A 21,745-nucleotide genomic window follows, 5' to 3' on the forward strand; every position below is an offset into this window, starting at 1 on the left:
GGGCCACCTTTGATGGGAAGGTAACAGGGTTCTGTGCGCCCTTGGTGTTGAGTCATGCCGGCCACATGACCACAGAGATGTCTTCGGACAGTGCTGGCTCTTCGGCTTTGAAACGGAGATGAGCACCGCCCCCTAGAGTCAGGAACGACTAGCACATATGTGCGAGGAGAACCTTTACCTTTACCTTTAACCAAATGCTCAAAATTAAACCTGAGCACAGTTTCGAAACTGTTCTACTAATGGAATCAGTCCAGTATGGCATAACCTGCCCAGGTTAAGACGAAACAAACAAAGAAACAAAATCCGGTGTAGAGAAATGTTTCAGGATTGTCTACGATGGCCAAGAAGTAGCTGTTTGATTTGCCCTTCCTCCCTCAGCACAGACAACAGTTTGGGCTAGAAATCATTTGCATCGAGAGAATTTGTTCTGGCTGGCCTGCACCCAAGCACATTTCTGCAGCCAAACATTTCCAGATCACTGCCTCGTATTAGTACCCAAGATCCAGGAAGGGTTTGTGTCTTACATATGACAACACTTTGTCTGTCAGAAACTGAGAGACCGGAAGGAAGCTCCAGGCTTCCTGTTCGATAGCATCTTTCTTATGAGGAACAATTTTAGCGGAGTCTAAAGTTTCGTTTCACACAGGGGACAGGAAGGTTTCATCATGAGGTTGATACTTCCAAACCTGTGATCCATTGGAGGAGAAAGAGAACATCGCTTGACTATGTGCCAAAGGGGAATAAATCTTAGAAGACGCCTTAAAAACAATTGTTTGATACCTTAGAACCTGTCAGGCAAAAGCAACCAGAATCACTCATGAAGAGTCTCAAAACAAGACCCATCATTTCCTCACCAGTCAACTAGAGCTGAAGAAGCTTCTTGGGATGAGAAGCAAAGAAAAAAACAACAAAGTCCAGCTGCCTTTTGGAAAAATACTTTTGGGACAACCATGACCTGGTTGATTGAGAATCTCCATGGATAGTCTCAACAAGAGTTTCATCACTAATCCATCAGAAGTGGGTTCCAGCAGGTTCTGACCAGTTCTGGAGAACCGGTAGGGAAATTTTGAGTAGTTCAGAGAACCGGTAGTAAAAATTCTGACTGGCCCCGCCCCCATCTATTCTCTGCCTCCCAAGTCCCAGCTGATCGGGAGGAAATGGGGATTTTGTGGTAACCTTCCCATAGACTGGGGAAGGAATGGAGATTTTACAGTATCCTTCCCCTGAAGTTGGGTAGGAATGGAGATTTTACCAGTGGTGAAATACACATTTTTTTACTACCGGTTCTGTGGGCGTGGCTTGGTGGGCGTGGTGTAGCTTGGTGGATATGTCTCGGTGGATGTGGCAGGGGAAGGATGCTGCAAAATCTCCATTCCCACCCCACTCCAGGGGAAGGATATTGCAAAATCACCATTCCCTTCCCACTCCAGGGGAAGGATACTGCAAAATCTCCATTCCCTCCCCACTTCTGGGGGAAGGATACTGCAAAATCCCCATTCCCACTCCACTCCAGGGAAAGGATATTGCAAAATCCCCATTCCCTCCCCACTCTGGGGACAGCCAGAGGTGGCATTTGCCGGTTCTCTGAACTATTCAAAATTTCCGCTACCGGTTCTCCACAACCTGTCAGAACCTGCTGAATTTCACCCCTGGATTTTACAGTATCCTTCCCCTGGAGTTGGGTGGGAATGGAGATTTTACAGTATCCTTCCCCTGCCACGTCCACCAAGCCACACCCACCAAGCCATGCCACTCCCACCAAGCCACGCCCACAGAACCGGTAATAATTTTTTTTGAAACCCACTACTATACTCCATGAAATGTGTTATATGAATCTCACCAGCTTGACTGCATTCCCTTGGAAACAGGTGAAATCTAGCCTGTGCCACTTCTTGCAATGCAAAGACTCCAAACTTGGTCCATTCTTAATCCTTCCCTCAAGTCTAGCTGGAGATTCCTCCAATCCAGCTGGATATTCCACCATGGAACCCGATGATTCAGAAATGTCTAAAGACAAGTCTGGGAAATAAGAGCTCATATAACTTACGTGCATCGAGTGGTGCAGTGGCCTAGAGGTGGAGCTCTCGCCTCACAATCATGGAGGCTGTGAGTTCGATCCCAGGTAGAGGCAGATATTTCTCTCTCCGGGCACGATGTGAATTTATCTGCTGAATATAACTCCGCATTGGTGACAGGAAAGGCATCCGGCCAGTAAACACTCAGCTCCATTCGGTTTCCCAGACTCCACCCAGCAAAGGATTATGGGGTCATTAAATGTAGATAATGATAGCTTATGTGCATCCGCAAATCTATTAATACGTTATGTACTTTACACATTCTTATGATGATAAATATCTTCTATTAAGGGACTCCAATGAACTTCGGAGAAGAACATCTTCTGAGAGAAGGAGAAATCCTATATCCGTATCAACATTTCATATTTAAACATGACTTTGTTCAGAGTATAATTATAAGGACATTACAGGGAAGGATCTACCTCCCACACTTCAGGACGTTAGCGGTAAGTGTGACAACAATTTCTCAGAATCTCCATGGTAGCTCAGAAAGATAAATCCATACAATCAGCATCTCTCTGTCTAGTGTTCCAATAGTGACAGTGATGTTATACGCTCTATCAGGCTGAGATTGTAACCCATCATTCACTTTTGTAATGTGAAATGCTACTGCTGGGTTCGTAGTTCAATATAGAGCAGATACTTTGCCTACAGATGGTCCAACGTGAAATATTTGGATTTTCCATGGAGGCCTGAAAAAATCTTGTGAAGATTTGAACAACTGTTGCCAATCAGTATAGACCAGTGATGGCTAACCTTTTTGCCATCATGTGCCAGGAGTGGGGTGTGTGTGTGTGTGTACGTGCATGCCCACACCCATAATTCTATGTGTCCTGCCCCCGCGCATGCATGCGTGACCCCAATGTGACCCCCATTCCTGGAACGTGATGGCATGGTAGGCCCGTTTTTTGCACTCCCCAGCCCCTAGAGCCTTTCTAGGAGTCTGGGGAGGGTGAAAACGGCCTCCCCCCACCCCCGGAGGCCCTCTGGAGGCTGAAAACAGCCCATTTGCCGACTTCCGGTCTCACCAGAAGTTGGCAAACGGGCCATTTCCGGCCTCTGGAGGGCCTCCCTGGGGGGCACACGGAAAGGCCATTTTTGCCCTCCCCACACTCCTAGAAAGCCTCTGGAGGCTGGGGAGAGCAAAAAACGGGTCTTCCGGTCCCACCAGAAGTTGGCAAATGGGTCGTTTCTGGCCTCCAAAGGGCCTCTGGAGGATGGGGAAGGCAGTTTCGCCTTCCCCAGGCTCCTAAAAAGGCTCTGGAGGCTGGGGAGAGATAAAAAAACGGGCCTTCCCCCCATTGAGGCCCTCCAGAGGCAGGAAACAGCCTGTTTCCTTACTTCTGATGGGTCCAGAAGGCCCAAAAATCAGCTGGCCAGTGCACACATGCATGCTGGAGCTGAGCTTGTGTGCCCACCAATATGGCTACATATGCCACCTGAGGCATGCATGCCATAGGTTCGCCATCACGGGTATAGACAATATTGAACTAGATAGAGCAAAGTCCCAAAGGGGCTTTTTCAAGAGGCAACTGGACTTGATTTTTCTTTGACGACGTTTCGCTTCTCATCCAAGAAGCTTCTTCTGAACTGAAGAAGCTCCTAGGAGGAGGAGCAAAACGTCGTCAAAGAAAACTAAAGAAAGTCCAGTTCCCTCTTGAAAAAGCCCCTTTGGGACAACCATCACCTGGACGACAGAGAATCTCCACAAACATTTAAACAAAGCAATATTCTCATTCAATAATCAATCATAGGTCACTGGGAAATTTAAAAGCTTTATACTCCCTATTATTTGATTGGGGTTTTTTTAATTCTTCTGCTTCTATGGATATGGCATGTGTAAATCAAAGCATAGACCTTCTGTCATTTTTTCCTATTGTTCTAAGTCTATAGCAGGGGTGAAATGTTCCCTGTTCAGACCGGATCGCCTGATCCGGTAGCGATGGAGGCAGGTGGTTCGGAGAACCGGTAGCAAAAATCCCTGCCCCCGCTATGCCCAGCTGAGCCGCACAATCATCAAAGGCTTTTTTTTTTTAACTTTTGAAAGCATTTTTTCTACAACCTCTTCGGCCGAAAAAATGCTTTTAAAAGTAAAAAAAAAAAGCCTCTGATGATCGCGCGGCTCAGCTGGGATCGTCAAAGGCTTTTAAATGCCTCTGACGATCCCAGCTGAGTTGCCTAATCAGCAGAGGCTTTTTTTCTTTTAAATGCCTCTGATGATCCAAGCTGAGTTGCCTGATCAGCAGAGGCTTTTAAAAGAAAAAAAAGCCTCTGCCGATCAGGCATCTCAGCTGGGATCGTCAGAGCCTTTTGAAAGCATTTTTTAACAACCTCTCCACCAAAGAGGTTGTAGAAAAAATGGTTTTAAAAGTAAAAACAAAAAAACAAATTGGCTACGCCCACCCAGTCACAGTACCCCCTCCGAGCCATGCCCACAGAACTGGTAGTAACAAATTTTAGATTTCACCACTGGTCTACAGGCAGACTTACACCTATTCATTTCACAATCATTCAAAGTTACAATGGCACTGAAAAAAAGTGACTTATGACTGGTTCTCACACTTACGACTGTCACAGCATCTCCATGGTCATGTGATTAAATTTTGGGGGCTTGGCAACTGGTATGTATTATGACATTGCAGCATCCCAGGGTGGTTGACACTTACAACTTTCAAAGCTAGCTTTTGACAAGCAAAGTCAATGCTGGATAATGCTTAATGACCAAATAATGATTGTCTTAAATGCAGGGATTCGCTTAACAGCCATGCCCCCAAAATGTTGTCAAATCAGGCACAACTTACTTAACAACCATCTTGCGTAGCAACAGAAATTCTGGTTACGGTGGTCCCAAAGGTGTTTTTTCAGGAGGCAATTGGACTTCCTTGCTTTTTCCTTCGAAGAGATTTCGCTTCTCATCCAAGAAGCTTCTTCAGCTCTGACTGAATGGTGGGAAAGTCACAACTCCTCTATTCTATTCTATTCTATTCTATTCTATTCTATTCTATTCTATTCTATTCTATTCTATTCTATTCTATTCTATTCTATTCTATTCTATTCTATTCTACTCTACTCTACTCTACTCTACTCTACTCTACTCTACTCTACTCTACTCTACTCTACTCTATTCTATTCTATTCTATTCTATTCTATTCTATTCTATTCTTGCAGAATTCTGAGAATTGGTCCATTGGTCTTAAAGTTGCCAAGGTTGAGAAATACTGATCTTCAGTTTAGTGTTTTTTTCCTACCTCCAGAACTCCAAAGTTTGTCTATATTTGTGAATTCTTATTTCCCTACCTACTTTCAAAGTATTTCTGTCCTGGTTTTTGTTACAACAAGCAGCGTTGAATCAGATCAAAAGGAAGAGAGAGAAGCTAAAATTAAACTTGACGTCACCTCCTTCCTCTGCTGGCCCATCCCTGGCAAACAAAGTGTTAAATGGGTTGTAACGGGATCCTATGGAGAAGCCATGGCAGCTTGGTTATCAGTGGCAATAAATGGATGATAATAGCCCCACTAGAGAGTTATGAAATGGCTTGTCTTTAAGCTGCCAACATGTTTAGTTTCCCTTTTATTATATTCACAGCAGTAATCCGATATGTCCTGACTTCTGTCATCTGTACGTAATGCTTATCAACTCTCCACCGTGATTCACCCTCTTGTCAGGGACAATTATCCTACAAAGTGTTGAGCGGAAGGCTGAAGCAATATTATGACTAGAAAGAGAACACACACGCACACGGACCGCACACACCGCAGCACATCACAGCAAGCAATTTCAAAGCTGACGTCAAAGGCCAGGACAATAAGTTGGAGAGAAGAAGGGGAAAAGAGAAAGAGAAAAAGATTCGGTGGTCATGCTCTCTGCGTGGCATCAAGCACTGCCAATGCAAAGGGCTCGGCAGCGAAAGGATGCTTCAGGTAATGCCTCCAGTTGGTGCCACTGTAGTTACGATGGTGCCGCATGGGCTCATGTTGTGCAGCAGGCAAATGAAACATCGCTTGTACACCGATGGGCAGGTGCTCATCCTGGGCACAATGCATCGTGGGTCTTGTACAGAACGAACCTAGGCAGAGCTGTTGTTTGCAATCCATTCTCCTGTCTCAGAAGATCATGAGCCTCAGTGGCGCAGTGGTTAAGAGTGCAACACTGCAGGCTCCTTCTGCTGACTGTTGGCTGCCCGCAATTTGGCAGTTCGAATCTCACCAGGCTCAAGGTTGACTCAGCCTTCCCTCCTTCCGAGGTGGGTAAAATGAGGATCCAAATTGCTGGGGGCAATAGGCTGACTCTGTAAACCACTTAGAGAGGGCTGCAAAGCACTGTGAAGCGGTATATAAGTTTAAGTGCTATTGCTATAAAAGTCAAAGAGCTAGTGCTATTGGTGTCTGTCTGTCTGTCTGTCTGTCTGTCTGTCTGTCTTCGTGGGTGACGCAGTGGTTAGAATGTACTATTGCAGGCTGACTCTGCCCATTGCCAGGAGTTCGATGCTGACCGGCTCAAAGTTGACTCAGCTTTCCATCCTTCCGAGGTTGGTAAAATGAGGACGCAATTTGTTGGGGGCAATATGCTGACTCTGTAAACCACTTAGAAAGGGCTGTAGAAAGCCATGTAAAGCAGTATATAAATCTAAGTGCTCTTGCTATCAGGGGTGATCATGCAATGATCCCCTGGAATACTGCATTCAGTTTTGGCCACCCCATTACAGAAAAGATGTTGAGGGCCTAGAAAGTATGCAGAGAAGAGCAACAGAGACGATTAAAGGCCTGGAGATTAGAACATATGAAAAATGGTTGCAGGATTTAGGTATGGCTAGTCTAGAGATAAGAAGGACTTGGGGGGGGGGGCATGATAGCAGTATTCCAGTACTTGAGGGGCTTCCACGAAGAAGAGGGAGTCAACGTTTTTTCCAAAACACCAGAAGGCAAGACAAGAAACAATGGATGGGAACTAATCAAGGAAAGAAGCAACCTGAAAACGTCCTAACAGTGAGAACAATTAACTAGTGGAACGGCTTATCTTCAGACATTGTGGGGGCTTCATCATGGATGCTTTTAAGAAAACACTAGACAGCCACTTAAACTGGTATATGCTTGAGAAGGGGGGTTACTAGAAGACTTCCAAGGTCCCTTCTAACACTACTTTGAACTTGAATTTGCCAAACTAAAGAAACTCTTTGCAATTCTATAGATATACTCTGAGAATTCCTAAGAAGGAGCCTTCTTAACCCTCTTTCTCACAACCACATTTTCCATTCTTTTCAGTCTCTTTGCCCTCTGGAGTCTGGGAATCCAGGCTACATTCACCACCACTAAATTACTGATGCAATATCTCTTAATGTTCTTACATACACCAAGTATCTATCTCTTAAAGCGGTAACCAGTTAGGGATCCTGGATTGAGTGAAATGTCACAATGGATAAATACAGTTATATCTGCTGCATGATGACCTTGAACAGAGTCTTCTAAGAGGAAAAGAAAAAGCATAGAGGGTTGTAGTTCGCCCAGAGATTCTGCGATGTCTTGAATTGCATCTCATTGCCGAAGAGCCATTGAGACGGGAACACATGACGGTGTCACTAGTAAGGAAACAAATTCAATTGAATTCACAGTTTCTGAACTGGTAAACATTTCTGAGTGGTTTTTAGTGGCCTCCTTTTGACTCAGTCCTATTTATAATTATTTGTGCTAGCAAAATGTTTGTCAACGAGTCAGGCGGAGTAAACACAGACTGAATGGTTTTATACTGAAGGGCCTTTTAAGAGCATAGTATGGGTGCCTCTATATTCTGCATTGCAAAGCATTATACGTCTAAAACTCCACGCAACAACTCAACAAACGCCATCGACGTTCACACTAGCGGAATCAACTTGCGGTTTCTTTGTCTGTTCAGAATAGAAACGTAATGGAAGGCAAATGAATACAAAAACAGAGAACACAAGGACCTGTGAGAAAATGGAAGTGTTGTTCTTTACCAAAATGTCATATGCTGTTAATACATTGTGACGGGCTACACACAACGGGATTTTACGGCTCACTGCACACAGAACCACAAACTAGTCCCTCATGTGATACAGTATATGTCCTGTGAGCAAGATATGCCTATGTTTTCCAGTTGTACTGTATTTCCAGTCCAAATGCTGATTGTCGGTATTTGTTTTCTAGTTTTATAATGCCTTGGTAAGACCACAAATGGCTGTCCAGTCTCTTCTTAAAAGCCTCCAGTGATGGAGCACACACAACCTCTGAAGGCAAGACGTGCCTCTGGTTGATACTTTTCACCGTCAGAAAATTTCTCCTTAATTCTAGATTGCTTCACTCCTTGGTTAGTTTCCATCCATCGTTTCTTCTCTTGCCTTCTGGTGCGTCGGAAAATAGGTTGACCCCCCTCTTCCTGGGGGATCATGTGACCCCAGGAGGCTGCAACCATTATAAAGATGGGCTGGTTGCCATGTGCCCAAATTTTGATCACGTGACTGTGGGAAATGCAGTGAAAGTTGTAAATATGGAGAAGTAGTTGTAAGTCACTTTTTTCCCCCCAGCACAGTTATAACTTCAAACAGTCACAAAACAAATGGTCGTAAGTCAACCATATAGCTTTTTTTTTTTTAATTTGATTTATATGCCGCCCTTCTCTGAAGACTCAGGGCGGCTTACAATGTGCTCAGCTGGTTGACTTACCATATAGCAGCCTGACTAGGTGGCTCAGTGGCTAAGACACTGAGCCACCTAGTCGATCAGTAAGGTGGGCAGTTCGATGGTTCGAATCTCCAGTACAGGTCTCCTGAGTGAGCAGGGGGTTGGACTAGATGACCTCCAAGGTCCCTTCCAACTTGGTTACGGTTACTGTTACTGTTAGCTCCCCCCTGACAGATTCGCCCTCCAGTCCCTTCAATCCATTCAAACTCCAAGATGAGAAATGATGAACAAAGGAGGCAATTTTTTGCGGCGAGCATTTTTTGATCACTCATTCTTCTAAGCTTCCTCTCTCCTTCCCTTCCTCTGACTTTCAAGGCTATGGTGGCATTAATTTCTCGCCTCACCTTCCCTTTTCTACCTCCGCACCTGTTTATCCACCGATGCAATCCTGGGTTTATAACATAATCTCCTGCCACAGTTCCAATAATAACCTACAATTCCTTCGCCCCTATTGTGTTTCTCCGAAGACAGTAATCTGGGTACCACCCTCTTGGAGCCCTGAAAGGGAATGGCGCATTTCCATGGCAACCAGCAAATCTGCAGGTGAAGGTGATTGGGCACGTTTGGCACCAGAACAGTTGTGTGAAAGGTCCCTCTCTCTCCCCCTTCCTTTCTCTTCTCTCCCTCCCACCCCTGACTTCGCATATTGTCTTCCTTTCTGCTGCACTGTTCTGCGATGTCATGGGTTTTGTTGTATTTGCAATGGGGCGAGAGGAGGATTGTGATAAACCAGGGAAGGTGGGAGAGTCAAAGAAAGAACGACTTCAGGGCAAAACCCAGCATTGGCTCTTATCAGTTAGAAGGAAGAAAGGACTTGCTGGCAACAGAACTCCAGCATCGAAAAAGACTTAATGGGTCCCATTTACTTCGTCTGGGCAAAAGCCGCCCGCAGGATTACATCACTGTTATGAAATGAGGTTGAGGGGTACCCCAGACCATGAACCAGCTCATGAGCAAACACACTGAGACTGAAATAATTCTGAGAGAGGCGTCTTGTGTAAAAATATAATTTACTTTAAAACATTTAAAAAGCACTATGTTTTTAAGAGAGCACATTAAAAGCAAAGTCTTATCTGGGTATGTGAAGCAAGGCTATCTCCCTAGATCCCTCTCCACAATACCGAAACAGTTCACAAGAGGATAAAGCTAGCATGAAGGTAAGCAGCTTCGGCGTCGATACATCATCAAGGCAATCAAAATGGGGGCAGCACAAACTTCACAGCTAAAAGTCACCTGAAGTAAAAACAGTTCAAACAGCAAACATTGCTTGAAGCTTGTGGGAGGAAAAAGGTCCAGCAACAGCAGTCCCGATGATAGCTTGCGTGCTACAAAACAGCAAAAGGCAAGCATCCGTGGGAGTTTCTCTGCAACGGCGTCTGGAGTCCTTATCTGCATTCTTCTCCCATCTGCGGCATTGCACTAAGCTTCCTGCAGGAGCTGTGCATTTAGGCCTAAACCAGGAGTCTAGGCCCAAGTAGCAAGCGAAAAGGTCCTTGCCTATATGGGGAGTTAACCTGCAATTAACTAGGGCGGGGAAGGCTTGCAGGTAATTACAAACAGGAGATGGCTTGATTAAAACCATACTGTTTGTGAGTAGGCAAGTAGCCACAGTAATCCTGGAAACACTCATGACAATCATATAAAGGGTTAGTACCACTTTATAATGCCTTGGTAAGACCACACTTGGAATAGTGCATCCAGTGTTGGTCACCATATTATTAAAAAGATGTTGAGACACTGGAAAGAGTGCAGGGAAGAGCAACGATGATGATTAGGGGGCTGGAGGTGAAAACATATGAAGAACGATTGCAGGAATTGGGCATGTCTAGATGGAGACATGTAGGATGCGGTGGCTCAGTGGCTAAGAGGCTGAGCTTGTCGATCGAAAGGTTGGTAGTTTAGCAGTTTGAATCCCTAGTGCTACGTAACGGGGTGAAGCTCCTGTTATTTGTCCCAGCTTCTGCTAACCTAGCAGTTCGAAAGCACATAAAAAATGCAAGTAGAAAAATAGGGACAACCTTTGGTGGGAAGGGAACAGTGTTCCGTGCGCATTTGGTGTTTAGTCATGCTGGACACATGACCACGGAGACGTCTTCAGACAGCGCTGGCTCTTCGGCTTTGAAACAGAGATGAGCACCTCCCCCTAGAGTCAGGAACGACTAGCACATATGTGCAAGGGGAACATTTACTGTTACCTTTAGTCTGGAGAAAAGAAGGACTAGGGGTGACATGATAGCAGTCTTCCAATATCTCAGGGGCTGCCCCAAAGAAGAGGGAGTCAAGCTATTCTCCAAAGCACCTGAAGGTAGGACAAGAAGCAATGGGTGGAAACTAATCAAGGAGAGAAGCAACCTAGAACTAAGGAGAAATTTCCTGACAGTGAGAACAATTAACCAGGGGAACAACTTGCCTCCAGAAGCTGTGAATGCTCCAACACTGGAAGTTTTTAAGAAGAGGTTGGATAACCATTTGTCTGAAATGGTGTAGGGTTTCCTGCCTAAGCGGGGGCTGGACTAGAAGACCTCCAAGGTCCCTTCCAACTCTGTTATTCTATTCTATTCTATTCTATTCTATTCTATTCTATTCTATTCTATTCTATTCTATTCTATTCTATTCTATTCTATTCTAAATGTGAATTTAGGCACAAGCAGAGGGTTGGATTAGATAACCTCCAAAGTCCCTTCCAATTCTATTATTCTGTTGTGTTCAGATCGCCATGCACAGAAAGCACAGAAAACAATTCAGCAGTTGGACAGGGGACTCTTATTTGCTCAAAGGTAGGATGCAAGCTAACCATCTTGTTTAGAAACTCTGGCCTTCTTGCACATGAGTCTACATGGGAGAAGGAAGCATTCTTTGTTCAATGTTCACAGCAACAGTAGCTTCTGGGTGCTCCATCCCTGGAGGTTTTCAAAAAGAGAAGATGGTGACTTCTGATCACTTCTGGATCAACATGGGTCCTTGCTAGGCCAGGGGATCTGTAATGGTATGTGGGAACAACCTTGGTAGATAGGAGGGAGAGCCACACACTGGACATCTGGCATGCAAAGGATACCTCAGTCCACAGAAGGAGGGAGGGCATAGGGAACATTTCAGAAGGGGCCCTCCCTAGTTTTCCAGAGTTTAAAAGGAAAGGAAGGGAGAAATACTTTCACTCTTACAGGATTCTGTTAGTGTCGCCTATCAATAAAGTAAGTTCACCTGACTGTGCTTCTTGTCTAGACTATCTTGAAGGACTAGTAGAAACTCAGCATTGATTTTAGCCTATAGCAAATCCCTTTCTCTCTTTCACACCATCTCTCCATTTCCTCCCTCCCTCCCTCCCCCTTCCTTCCTTCCTTCCTTCCTTTCTCTTCCTTCCTTCCTTCCTTCCTCCCTCATTCACTCACTCACTCACTCACCCACCCACTCTTACTTTCTCTCTCCCTCTCTTATACACCATCTCTCAATCTCCTTCTTTCCTTCCTTCCTTCCTTCCTTCCTTCCTTCCTTCCTTCCTTCCTTCCTTCCTTCCTTCCCCTTCCCCTTCCTTCCTTCCTCCCTCCCTCCCAAACATGTCTCCATTTCCTTCCTCCCTCCCTCATTCACTCACTCACTCACTCACTCACCCACCCACTCTTACTTTCTCTCTCCCTCTCTTATACATCATCTCTCAATCTCCTTCCTTCCTTCCTTCCTCCCTTCCTTCCTTCCTTCCTTCCTTCCTTCCTTCCTTCCTTCCTTCCTCAATCCCTCCTTCCTCCCTCCCTCCCTCCTTCTGCAAGTGGTCACTTATACGGAGAGACAATAATTTTAAAATACAGATAGTCCTTGATTTACAACAGTTCATTTAGTGACCCGTTCATTATTACAATGCACTGAAAAAAGTGACTTATGACCATTTTTCAGAGTTACGACCTTCGCAGCATCCCTACGGTCATGTGATGAAAATTCAGGCAACGGATTCATACTTATGACCGTTGCTGTGTCCCAAGATCATGCAATACCCTTTTGCGACCTTCAGATGAGCAAAGTCCATGGGGAAGCCAGAGTCACTTCACAATTGTGCGACTCACTCAATATCGGCAGTGATTCATTTAACAACGGTGGCAAGAAAGGTCATAAAATGAGGCAAAACTCACTTAACAAACGTCTTATTTAACAACAGAAATATTGAGATCAATTGTGGCCATACGTCGAGGTCTACCTGTATGTTCCTGTTTTCTGCAACAAACGCGTGCTTCATTCCTAAGACTTTCCCCTGGAGATTTAAAGGAAACCCTCTCATCATTTTAAAAAAAGTTTTTTATTTTTATTTCTCATAAACACATTTACATATACAGTCATTTATCCATCATTTTTCATTCACCTTATCTTTTAACTTTCATCTTTACTTTTTACTTTTTCGGGGCTGCTCTTTTACCATTTACCCTTCTTTATTTTACCATAACCTTTCTTCTTCTCCTTCCCCTTCTCTTCCTTCTTCTTTCTCCTCCTACTTTCTTCGTTCTTCCTCTCCTTCTCTTTCCTACTTCCCCTTCTCTTCCCCCACTCCTCTCTTCTTCCCCCCTTCTAACCTTCTCTTCTCCTCCTCTTTCCCCTCCCTTTTCTTCCTCTCCTTTTTTTTTTTTTTAAAAAAAAATATTGATTTATATGCCGTCCTTCTCCGGAGACTCAGGGCGGCTTACAATACATTAAGCAATAGCCTTCATACTTTTGTATATTTATACAAAGTCAGCTTATTGCCCCCACAAACTGGGTCCTCAATTTACCCACCTTAGAAAGGATGGAAGGCTGAGTCGACCTTGAGCCTGGTGAGATTCGAATTTACAGTAATTGCAGACAGCTGGTGTTAATCACAATGCTATCAGTCTGCTGAGCCACCAGGCCCCTTTTCCCTTTCTTCTTTCTCCTCTCCTCTCCTCTCTTCTCCCTTCCTCTCTCTCTACTCCTTCCCCTCTCTCTTGTTGTTTCCCTTTTCAGTTCAATCTAAAGTGGTATTCAGTTTGCTTTCCATAGGGAAGATTTATTCCCCCCCCCCACATTCCCAAAAATCAATATATTTGGGCTTCTCAGAATCTTCCATTCTGAGATTGGTGAGAGAGACAGCAGCTCCACTGACTTCACTGAAGAGTTAACCTCTCCATTGGAACCCAGGCAATAGGAAAAGGGATTTATTTAGTCTACAGTAGTTTCAGTTCCTAAAAATAAAGCAAATAAGCTGGGAAGGCTAACACTCATTATTTCTTATGTAACAACCGCACTTCCAGGAACTTGGTACTTTGGGGGCATTCTCACATATACAAATTTAACCAGGGCAATGCTGATGGTTCCCACTTTGTACTTTTAAAATATCAACCCATGACCTGGATTTTATTATGACACAAAACTATTTTATCACCTAAGTAAATAAATGGCCAGCAAGCCAATCTTTGGGAAAGGAGATTTCAAAGAATAACACAATTAACTTTTCCCACAACATTCTCCACCACTTTCGTATGTTGGGGGGCGTCGCACACTGCGATTCCCACGTGAAGGATATCGACTTATTTCCTTTTCCTGTCAATCATCTGTACCATGTGGGCTGATGGTATGTCAGGTCACGGCCTTTCGCTCTAGTCATGAGCCTAAAAGTCACCAAGAAACCCTGTTATTTAGTTATTTAGGCTGTTTCCAATAAATATAAAAAATGTGTGCCCTTAACCTATTTCACATGCTTTTCCAGAGCTGGCTTTCAACTTCATTTTATTGAAACAAAAAGCTACAAATGCAAAGCATTGCAAGCTGTGATGGTTGCATTTGCAAAGAATGGAACCAACAGATCAGTCAAAATTCTGATCCTAGTGAATCTTTCTGGTTTTGGATCTATATAACAAGAGTAACGGAATAACAGATGGGACCTTGGAGGACTTCCAGTCCAACCCCCTGCTCTAGCGGGAGACCTTGTACCATTTTTGACAAATGGTTGTCCAGTCCCTTCTTAAAAGCCTCCAGTGATGGAGCACCCACAGCTTCTGAAGGCAAATCGTTCCACTGATTGACTGTTCTCACTGTCAGGAAATTTCTCCTTAGTTCTAGGTTGCTTCTCTCCTTGATCAGTTTCCAACCATTGCTTCTTCTCTTGCCTTTTGGTGCTTTGGAAAAAGAAGTTGACCCCATCTTCTATGTGAACAAAGAACCAACAGATCAGCCAAAATTCCTAGTGAATTTCTGATCCTAGTGAATCTTTCTGTTTTTGCATCTATATAATCCACTTTGATTGCTCTTTATGTCTTGGGTTCCCACATCATGCTAAAACTAATTGTGACTTATTTAGCTTACTATATTATGCAAAACTAGTTCTTCCTTGCAACCCATGGTTTACAGTTTAGAATAGGGCCATCAATTCAAAGAGTTCAATTCAGCAGTGGAGTAATAAAAGAAACCAGTCATTGCGGCTGTTTTGATTAACCAAACTATGCCTTGATGATGATACAATAATACATTACAATACAATTCTTTATTGGCCAAGTATGATTGGACACACAAGGAATTTGTCTTTGGTGCTCTCAGTGTACATAAAAAGAGAAGATACATTCGTCAAGAAGCATAAGGTACAACACTTATGATCCTTGATGAACGTATCTTCCTTTATGTACACTAAGAGCATATGCACCAAGACAAATTCCTTGTGTATCCAATCACACTTGGCCAATAAAGAATTCTATTCTATTCTATTCTTCTTTGAGTTGTTCTATGCTCTGGCCGGTGTCTGCTTTGATGGTGTCCATCCATCGTGTTCTTTGATGGTCTGGCTTCTTTTTACCACTAACTCTTCCCAGCATAATTGCTTTCTCCAGTGAATTCCCCCATATGACGTGGCCAAAGTAAGTGAGACACAGTTTTGTGATTTTGCTCTTCTAGAGACATGTCTGGTGTTATCTGCTCCACTACTTGCTTGTTAGTTACCTTTGCTGTCCAAGGAATATGCAGGACCGTTCTCTAGCACCATAGCTCAGATGAGTTGATTTTTTTTCCCCCTGTCAAGTTAAGATATCTTGAGTTGTGTTAGTGATTGTACAAATCATTCAAGTGTAAGATGAAGGCTGTCCTGAATGAAGTTGTAATTATAAAAGCTGTTCTGGTTTTTTTTTTTTTTGCTTTTTTTTTTTTTAAAGTGAAATTGGGTATTACAAATATTTACAACTGTCACATAATAAGCTTACCAGCTGGTGTAGAAACAGAATTAAACATAAGCAATTAATTGATGCTGTTTTATAGTAGAATGAATCCTTAAATCAGGACTGCATGAGTCACCCGTAGCTTTGGACTATTCCCCAAATTCATCTCAGCACTCTAGAGTTTGAAATGCTTTCCTCCTTTGTACCAAAGATGGAACTCTATCAATAATAATTTTTTAAAAAAACCTAGTAATTTCAGTGGCCTGAACAAATTTAAACCATAAAAAATATTAAACATGGGTTTAGATCTTGATGAAACGTCTGCAAGAAAACAAGCAAGCTCAGAGAGCACCAAGGACCCCTCATTTCAATCCTGAGCTACAAATATTCTCCTTTATTGGTATCCTAAGTGTCCCTCAAGGAAGCGCTTTAGGACCAACACTCTTTATACTTTATACTTTACATAAATGACCTTTGCGATCATATTAAAAGCAACTGCATTCCCTTTGCTGATGATGTAAAACTATTCAACACCACTGACAATGCTGCTACCCTTCAAAAAGATCTTGACTATATGTCAGATTGGTCAAACAAGTGGCAACTTCAAATCTCAACCAACAAATGTTCTGTCGTACACATTAGCAAAAAAAATAATCAGAACATAAAATACAAGCTAGATGGACATGACCGTGTAGACAACCCTCACTCTGTCAAGAACCTTGGAGTACTTATTTCTCAAGATCTAAGTGCCCAAGTCTACTGTAACAACATTGCCAAAAAGGCATTAAGGGTTGTTAACCTAATATTGCGTAGCTTCTTCTCTGGTAATATTGTACTACTAACTAGAGCATACAAAACCTTTGCTAGACCAATTCTTGAATACCGCTCATCTGTCTGGAACCCGCACTGCATATTGGACAGTAATACAATTGAGAGAGTCCAGAGATATTTCACGAGAAGAGTCCTCCATTCCTCTACCTGCAATAAAATACCTTATGCCACCAGACTTGAAATTTTGGGCTTAGACAGTTTAGAACTACGCCACCTTCAGTCTGACCTAAGAGTAGTACATAAAATTATCTGCCACAATGTCCTACCTGTCAATGACTACTTCAACTTCAACTGCAACAATACACGAGCACACAATAGATACAAACTTAAAGTGAACCGCTCCGAACTTGATTGCAGAAAATACGACTTCAGCAATAGAGTGGTCAATGCCTGGAATGCACTACCTGACCTTGTGGTTTCTTCCCCAAACCCCCAAAACTTTAACCTTAGACTATCTACTGTTGACCTCACCCCATTCCTAAGAGGTCTGTAAGGGGCGCCCATAAGTGCACCAGTGTGCCTTCCGTCCCTGTCCTAATGTTCCTTTTTATTCGTATCCATCACATGTATTCATAATCATGTTTATACATTTCAAGTATTCATAATAATGTTTATACTTTTATCTGTAATCTTATATATGCTTGAGAAATAAATAAAATAAACATAAATAAAATAAATAAATAAAGTAGCTTGATCTGTATCTGTGCCTGTTTTGGTCTCTTTCTTCTGCCTAATGTACCTCTTTTCCAGTGGTTTATTTCTTTTGCATGAACTGGTTTCTGAGCAGGTAAAGGGGCCAGTTTGGTGTAGTGGTTAAGGCACAAGGCTTGAAACTGGGAGATCATGAGTTCTAGTCCCATCTTAGGTACAAAGCCAGCTGGATGATCCTGGACTGATGATAAAGTTCTACAGAGGAATTATTGATTCTGTCATCTGCCCCTCCATAGCTGTCTGGTTTGGTTCTGCAACCCAACAAGACAGACACAGACTTCGGAGGATAATTAGAACTGCAGAAAAAACCATGGCTCCCAACCTGCCTTCCATTGAGGACCTGTATACTGCATGAGTCAAAAAGAGGGCTGTGAAAATATCTACAGACCCCTCGCATCCTGAACGTAAATTGTTTCAACTCCTACCCTCAAAATGACCCTATAGAGCACTGCACACCAGAACAACTAGACACGAGAATAGTTTTTTCCCGAACGCCATCATTCTGCTAAACAAATAATTCCCTCAACACTGTCAAACTATTTACTAAGTCTGCTAAGTTTACTAAGTCTTACTAAGATTAATTACTATTAATCTTCTGATTGTTCCCACCACCCATCTTCTTCCACTTATGACTGTATGACTACAACTTTGTTGCTTGGATCCTTACAATTTATATTGAGATTGTTTCCTGATTGCTTATTGGTACCCTATGACTATCATTAAGTGTTGTACCTTATGATTCTTGACGAATGTATCTTTTCTTTTTATGTACACTGAGAGCGTATGCACCAAAGACAAATTGCTTGTGTGTCCAATCACACTTGGCCAATAGAGAATTCTATTCTGTTCTGTTCTGTTCTGTTCTGTTCTATTCTATTCTATTCTATTCTATTCTATTCTATTCTATTCTATTCTATTCTATTCTATTCTATTCTATTCTATTCTATTCTATTCTATTCTATTCTATTCTATTCTATGATTCTGGACCAATACAGAATAAGAGAATTGGAAGGGACCATGGAAATCTTCTAGTCCAATCCTCTGTCCTGTACCATTCTGGACAAATGGCTGTTCCATAAAGTAAAATATTTGTAACTCAGGGTTGAAATGAGGGGCCCTTAGTGTTCTCGGAGCTTTCCAGTCTCTTCCCGTAAACCTCCAGTGATGGAGCACCCAAAAACCTCTGGAGGCAATGAATGAAGATGTCTGAGGAAAAACGTCAACCGAAGCAAGAGACTTTTAAACAGATATTTACTTATTTATCAATCAGTCCCATTTAATAATTTTGCTTGCATTTCTTTTAAACTTTTTCTTCATTTCTTGTGCTTCCAGTTAGCCAGATCATAAAAATCAGGTTGCCTTTTACAGACGTTTATAGAAATCAGGTGGAAGATATCCTTTTCTGTTAAAACCTTCAAGAAATAACCCTTCGGCATTCAGTAGACAGAGCTCTAGCATTTTTTTTTTCCACGTAAGCATTTGCAAGGATATTCAAAAGGGAGGCAAAGAAACGTGAACAGTGTTGCTTTAAATAATGATTTTGTTGTGGTTTTATTCAGCGTATAAAGCTGTGCCGCCATGCCTTTAAAAATAACAAAAGTGTAGACAAACACTCTGCGAAGACCATAAATTTTATGGATATATTTTGTCTTCTGAAGAAACTTTATACATTACATTATGGGGGAAATACTCTGAATAGCAAAAACCACCGAAGACACCATGGAAGAGAGAAAAGTGGAGCGAGGGAAGAGAAGTCACATTTGCTATTCAATCCTGAATTGGCTTTATCAATCACGCTTGAAAGACTCTCATAAATCAGGGTTGGCGTTTTACTTCAGGAAGTCCCCACGATCTATTGTTATGGTAACTTGTTTTCTGACAATTATAACCAGGGTTGCATTTACATAATAATTGGATTTAGGCATTAAATTAAACTCTCAAAGTGGAACAATAGAATAATGTAAATTTATAGGCAGTCCTCAATTTACAACTGCAACCGAGTCCAACATGTCTGTTGTTAAGTGAGTCATAAGTATGAACCAATTGCCAAGCTGGTTGGGCTCAATTGTGGTTGTAAGTTGAGGACTACCTATACATTTACATGATCTATCATCTCTAGCTTTTATTACTTTTACAAATAAGGCTGCAAACATATCCTACACACTTTCTTCCTCCTGTTTTCCCAACTTGGCTGGAGGGAAGGAGGGAGGGAGGGAGGGAGGGGGAGAGAGAGAGAGAAAGGAGGGGAGGAAGGGAGAGAGGGCGGTAGGGAGTGAGGGAGAGAGAGAGACAGGGAGAGAGAGGGGAGGAAGGGAGGGAGGGAGAGAGAGAAGGAGAAGGAGAGAGAGGGAGGGAGAGAGGGAGAGAGAGGAGAGGGAGGGAGAGAGGGTGGGAGAGAGAGGGGAGGGAGAGAGAGGGTGGGAGGGAGGGAGAGAAGGTGAGAGAGAGAGGGGAGGGAGAGAGAGGAGAAGGAGGGAGGGAGAGAGGGTGGGAGAGAGAGGGGAGGGAGAGAGAGGGTGGGAGGGAGGGAGAGAGGGTGGGAGAGAGAGGGGAGGGAGAGAGAGGATGGGAGGGATGGAGGGAGAGAGGGAGAGAGAAGGAGAGAGAGAGGGAGAGAGACGGAGGGAGAGAGGGAGGGAGAGAGAGACGGAGAGAGAGGGGAGGGGGAGAGAGAGGGAGGGAAAGACGGTTGGAGGGAGAGACGGTTGGAGGGAGAGAGAGGGTGGGAGGGAGAGAAGGAGAGGGAGAGAGAAGGGGAGAGAGAGAGGGAGGGAGAGAGGGAGAGAGGGAGGGAGAGAGAGAGGTCTGCAGCTGGCTTTCATGGTGAAGGCCGAAGTTGAATCCATCATATTCCACTTCCTAGCCTTGCTCTCTAATGTTTTAATGAGTTTGAATATATGGTTTTTATGTGATTTTATGTGTCAAGGAACCGTTCAGAATTGGTTGAAAGATGGGCGGTTGCATTATATATCCTTTATTGAATTTTTATGCCATCCCTCTCACAAATAACAGTGACTCTGGGCAGAACTTGCAATATAACAAAAAATTTAAAAAAATGCAGAAAACAATTAAAATAGAATAGGAAGTTAAAAATTAATATTATAAACCGTTAAATAGACAAATACACATACATGGCTACTTCTGCGAAGATGGAGTAGTTGTAACATCTTTGACACCTTGATCCAGTTTCTAGGTTAGCATAATAACAACAGCAATAGCACATAGATTTATACACCGCTTCATACTGCTCTAAGCGGTTTACAGATTCAGCCTCTTGCCTCCATCAATCTGGCTCCTCATTTTACCGACCTTGGAAGGATGGAAGGCTGAGTCAACCTTGAGCCTGGTGAGATTCAAACTGCCAAATGCAGTCAGCCAGCATCAGCAGAAGGAGCCTGCAGTGCTGCACTCTGACCACTGCGCCACCATGGCATATAAAGTGGATAATACAGTGGATCAGACAGCAAGCAAGCAAGCAAGATTCTGCATTTGATTAATGGCTGGCCTTGCCTTGCCTTCCCTTCATCTCTTCTCCATTCCCTTCCCATCCCTTCCTTTCCCTTCCCTTCCCTTCCCTTCCCTTCCCTTCCCTTCCCTTCCCTTCCCTTCCCTTCCCTCCCTTCCCTTCCCTTCCCTTCCCTTCCCTTATTAGAGGCTGACAGTAAGATCTTATGCGTGCCTTCCTGGTCATAAATAAGAAAAGTATCGCCAAATAATTTTAAGATTATTTTTTCTTTTAAAAACTCTAGTCTAGCTCTGCTAAGGATAGGAAAGTCTTTGAAAAGTGTCTAAAAAAATTCTTCCCCAAACGGAAAACCTGACTGTAACCTGTTCAGATGAGAGGAAAGGTTAGAAACAGCTTGTGCTGCATTGATCAATTTACACAACTTGTCTTTCAACAGATTGTATTAATGGAACTTCATTTTCTTCTATTCAATCACTGGCCAATTTCTCTTTATCTTGAGGGGGGAAACAAAGAGGAGATCAATGAACACGTCGCACCATTTTTGTACAAAATCAACCTTTGGTTTTCCCCCTAGACATTAAAAGACTTTATTATTTTCGTTTTTAATAGATTTTTTTTTGCCTATCCCTTTTTCTTGAATTCTTGCCCCCCGTTGTGAGCATTCTAATACCAGTTCTACTTTTCCTGATAGATTCTGTCTTAAAAGGCTTGAGAATGGTTTGAGGGCTACAAGTAAATGGCAATTTGAAACAAAACAAATCTTTGTTTAGATACGAAAGTCAACCAAGGGTTCCATTGCAACATAATTATTACAAACACTTGGAATT

The 21,745-nt window shown here is 43.0% G+C and overlaps 1 protein-coding gene across 1 annotated transcript; it reads left to right on the plus strand.

Annotated features, from left to right (window-relative positions):
• The first annotated feature begins 15,602 nt into the window (after window positions 1-15,602).
• LOC148112147 (uncharacterized) lies at window positions 15,603-17,234 on the plus strand. The gene is made up of 2 exons (XM_087878093.1): window positions 15,603-15,616; window positions 16,403-17,234. The coding sequence occupies exons 1-2, from the start codon at window positions 15,603-15,605 to the stop codon at window positions 17,232-17,234; spliced, it is 846 nt and encodes a 281-aa protein (XP_087734219.1).
• Window positions 17,235-21,745: the final 4,511 nt, after the last annotated feature.

The sequence above is a fragment of the Pantherophis guttatus genome, chromosome 13 (assembly GCF_059756535.1).
Source record: "Pantherophis guttatus breed Tessera chromosome 13, ASM5975653v1, whole genome shotgun sequence".
NCBI classification, from domain to species: Eukaryota; Metazoa; Chordata; class Lepidosauria; order Squamata; family Colubridae; genus Pantherophis; species Pantherophis guttatus.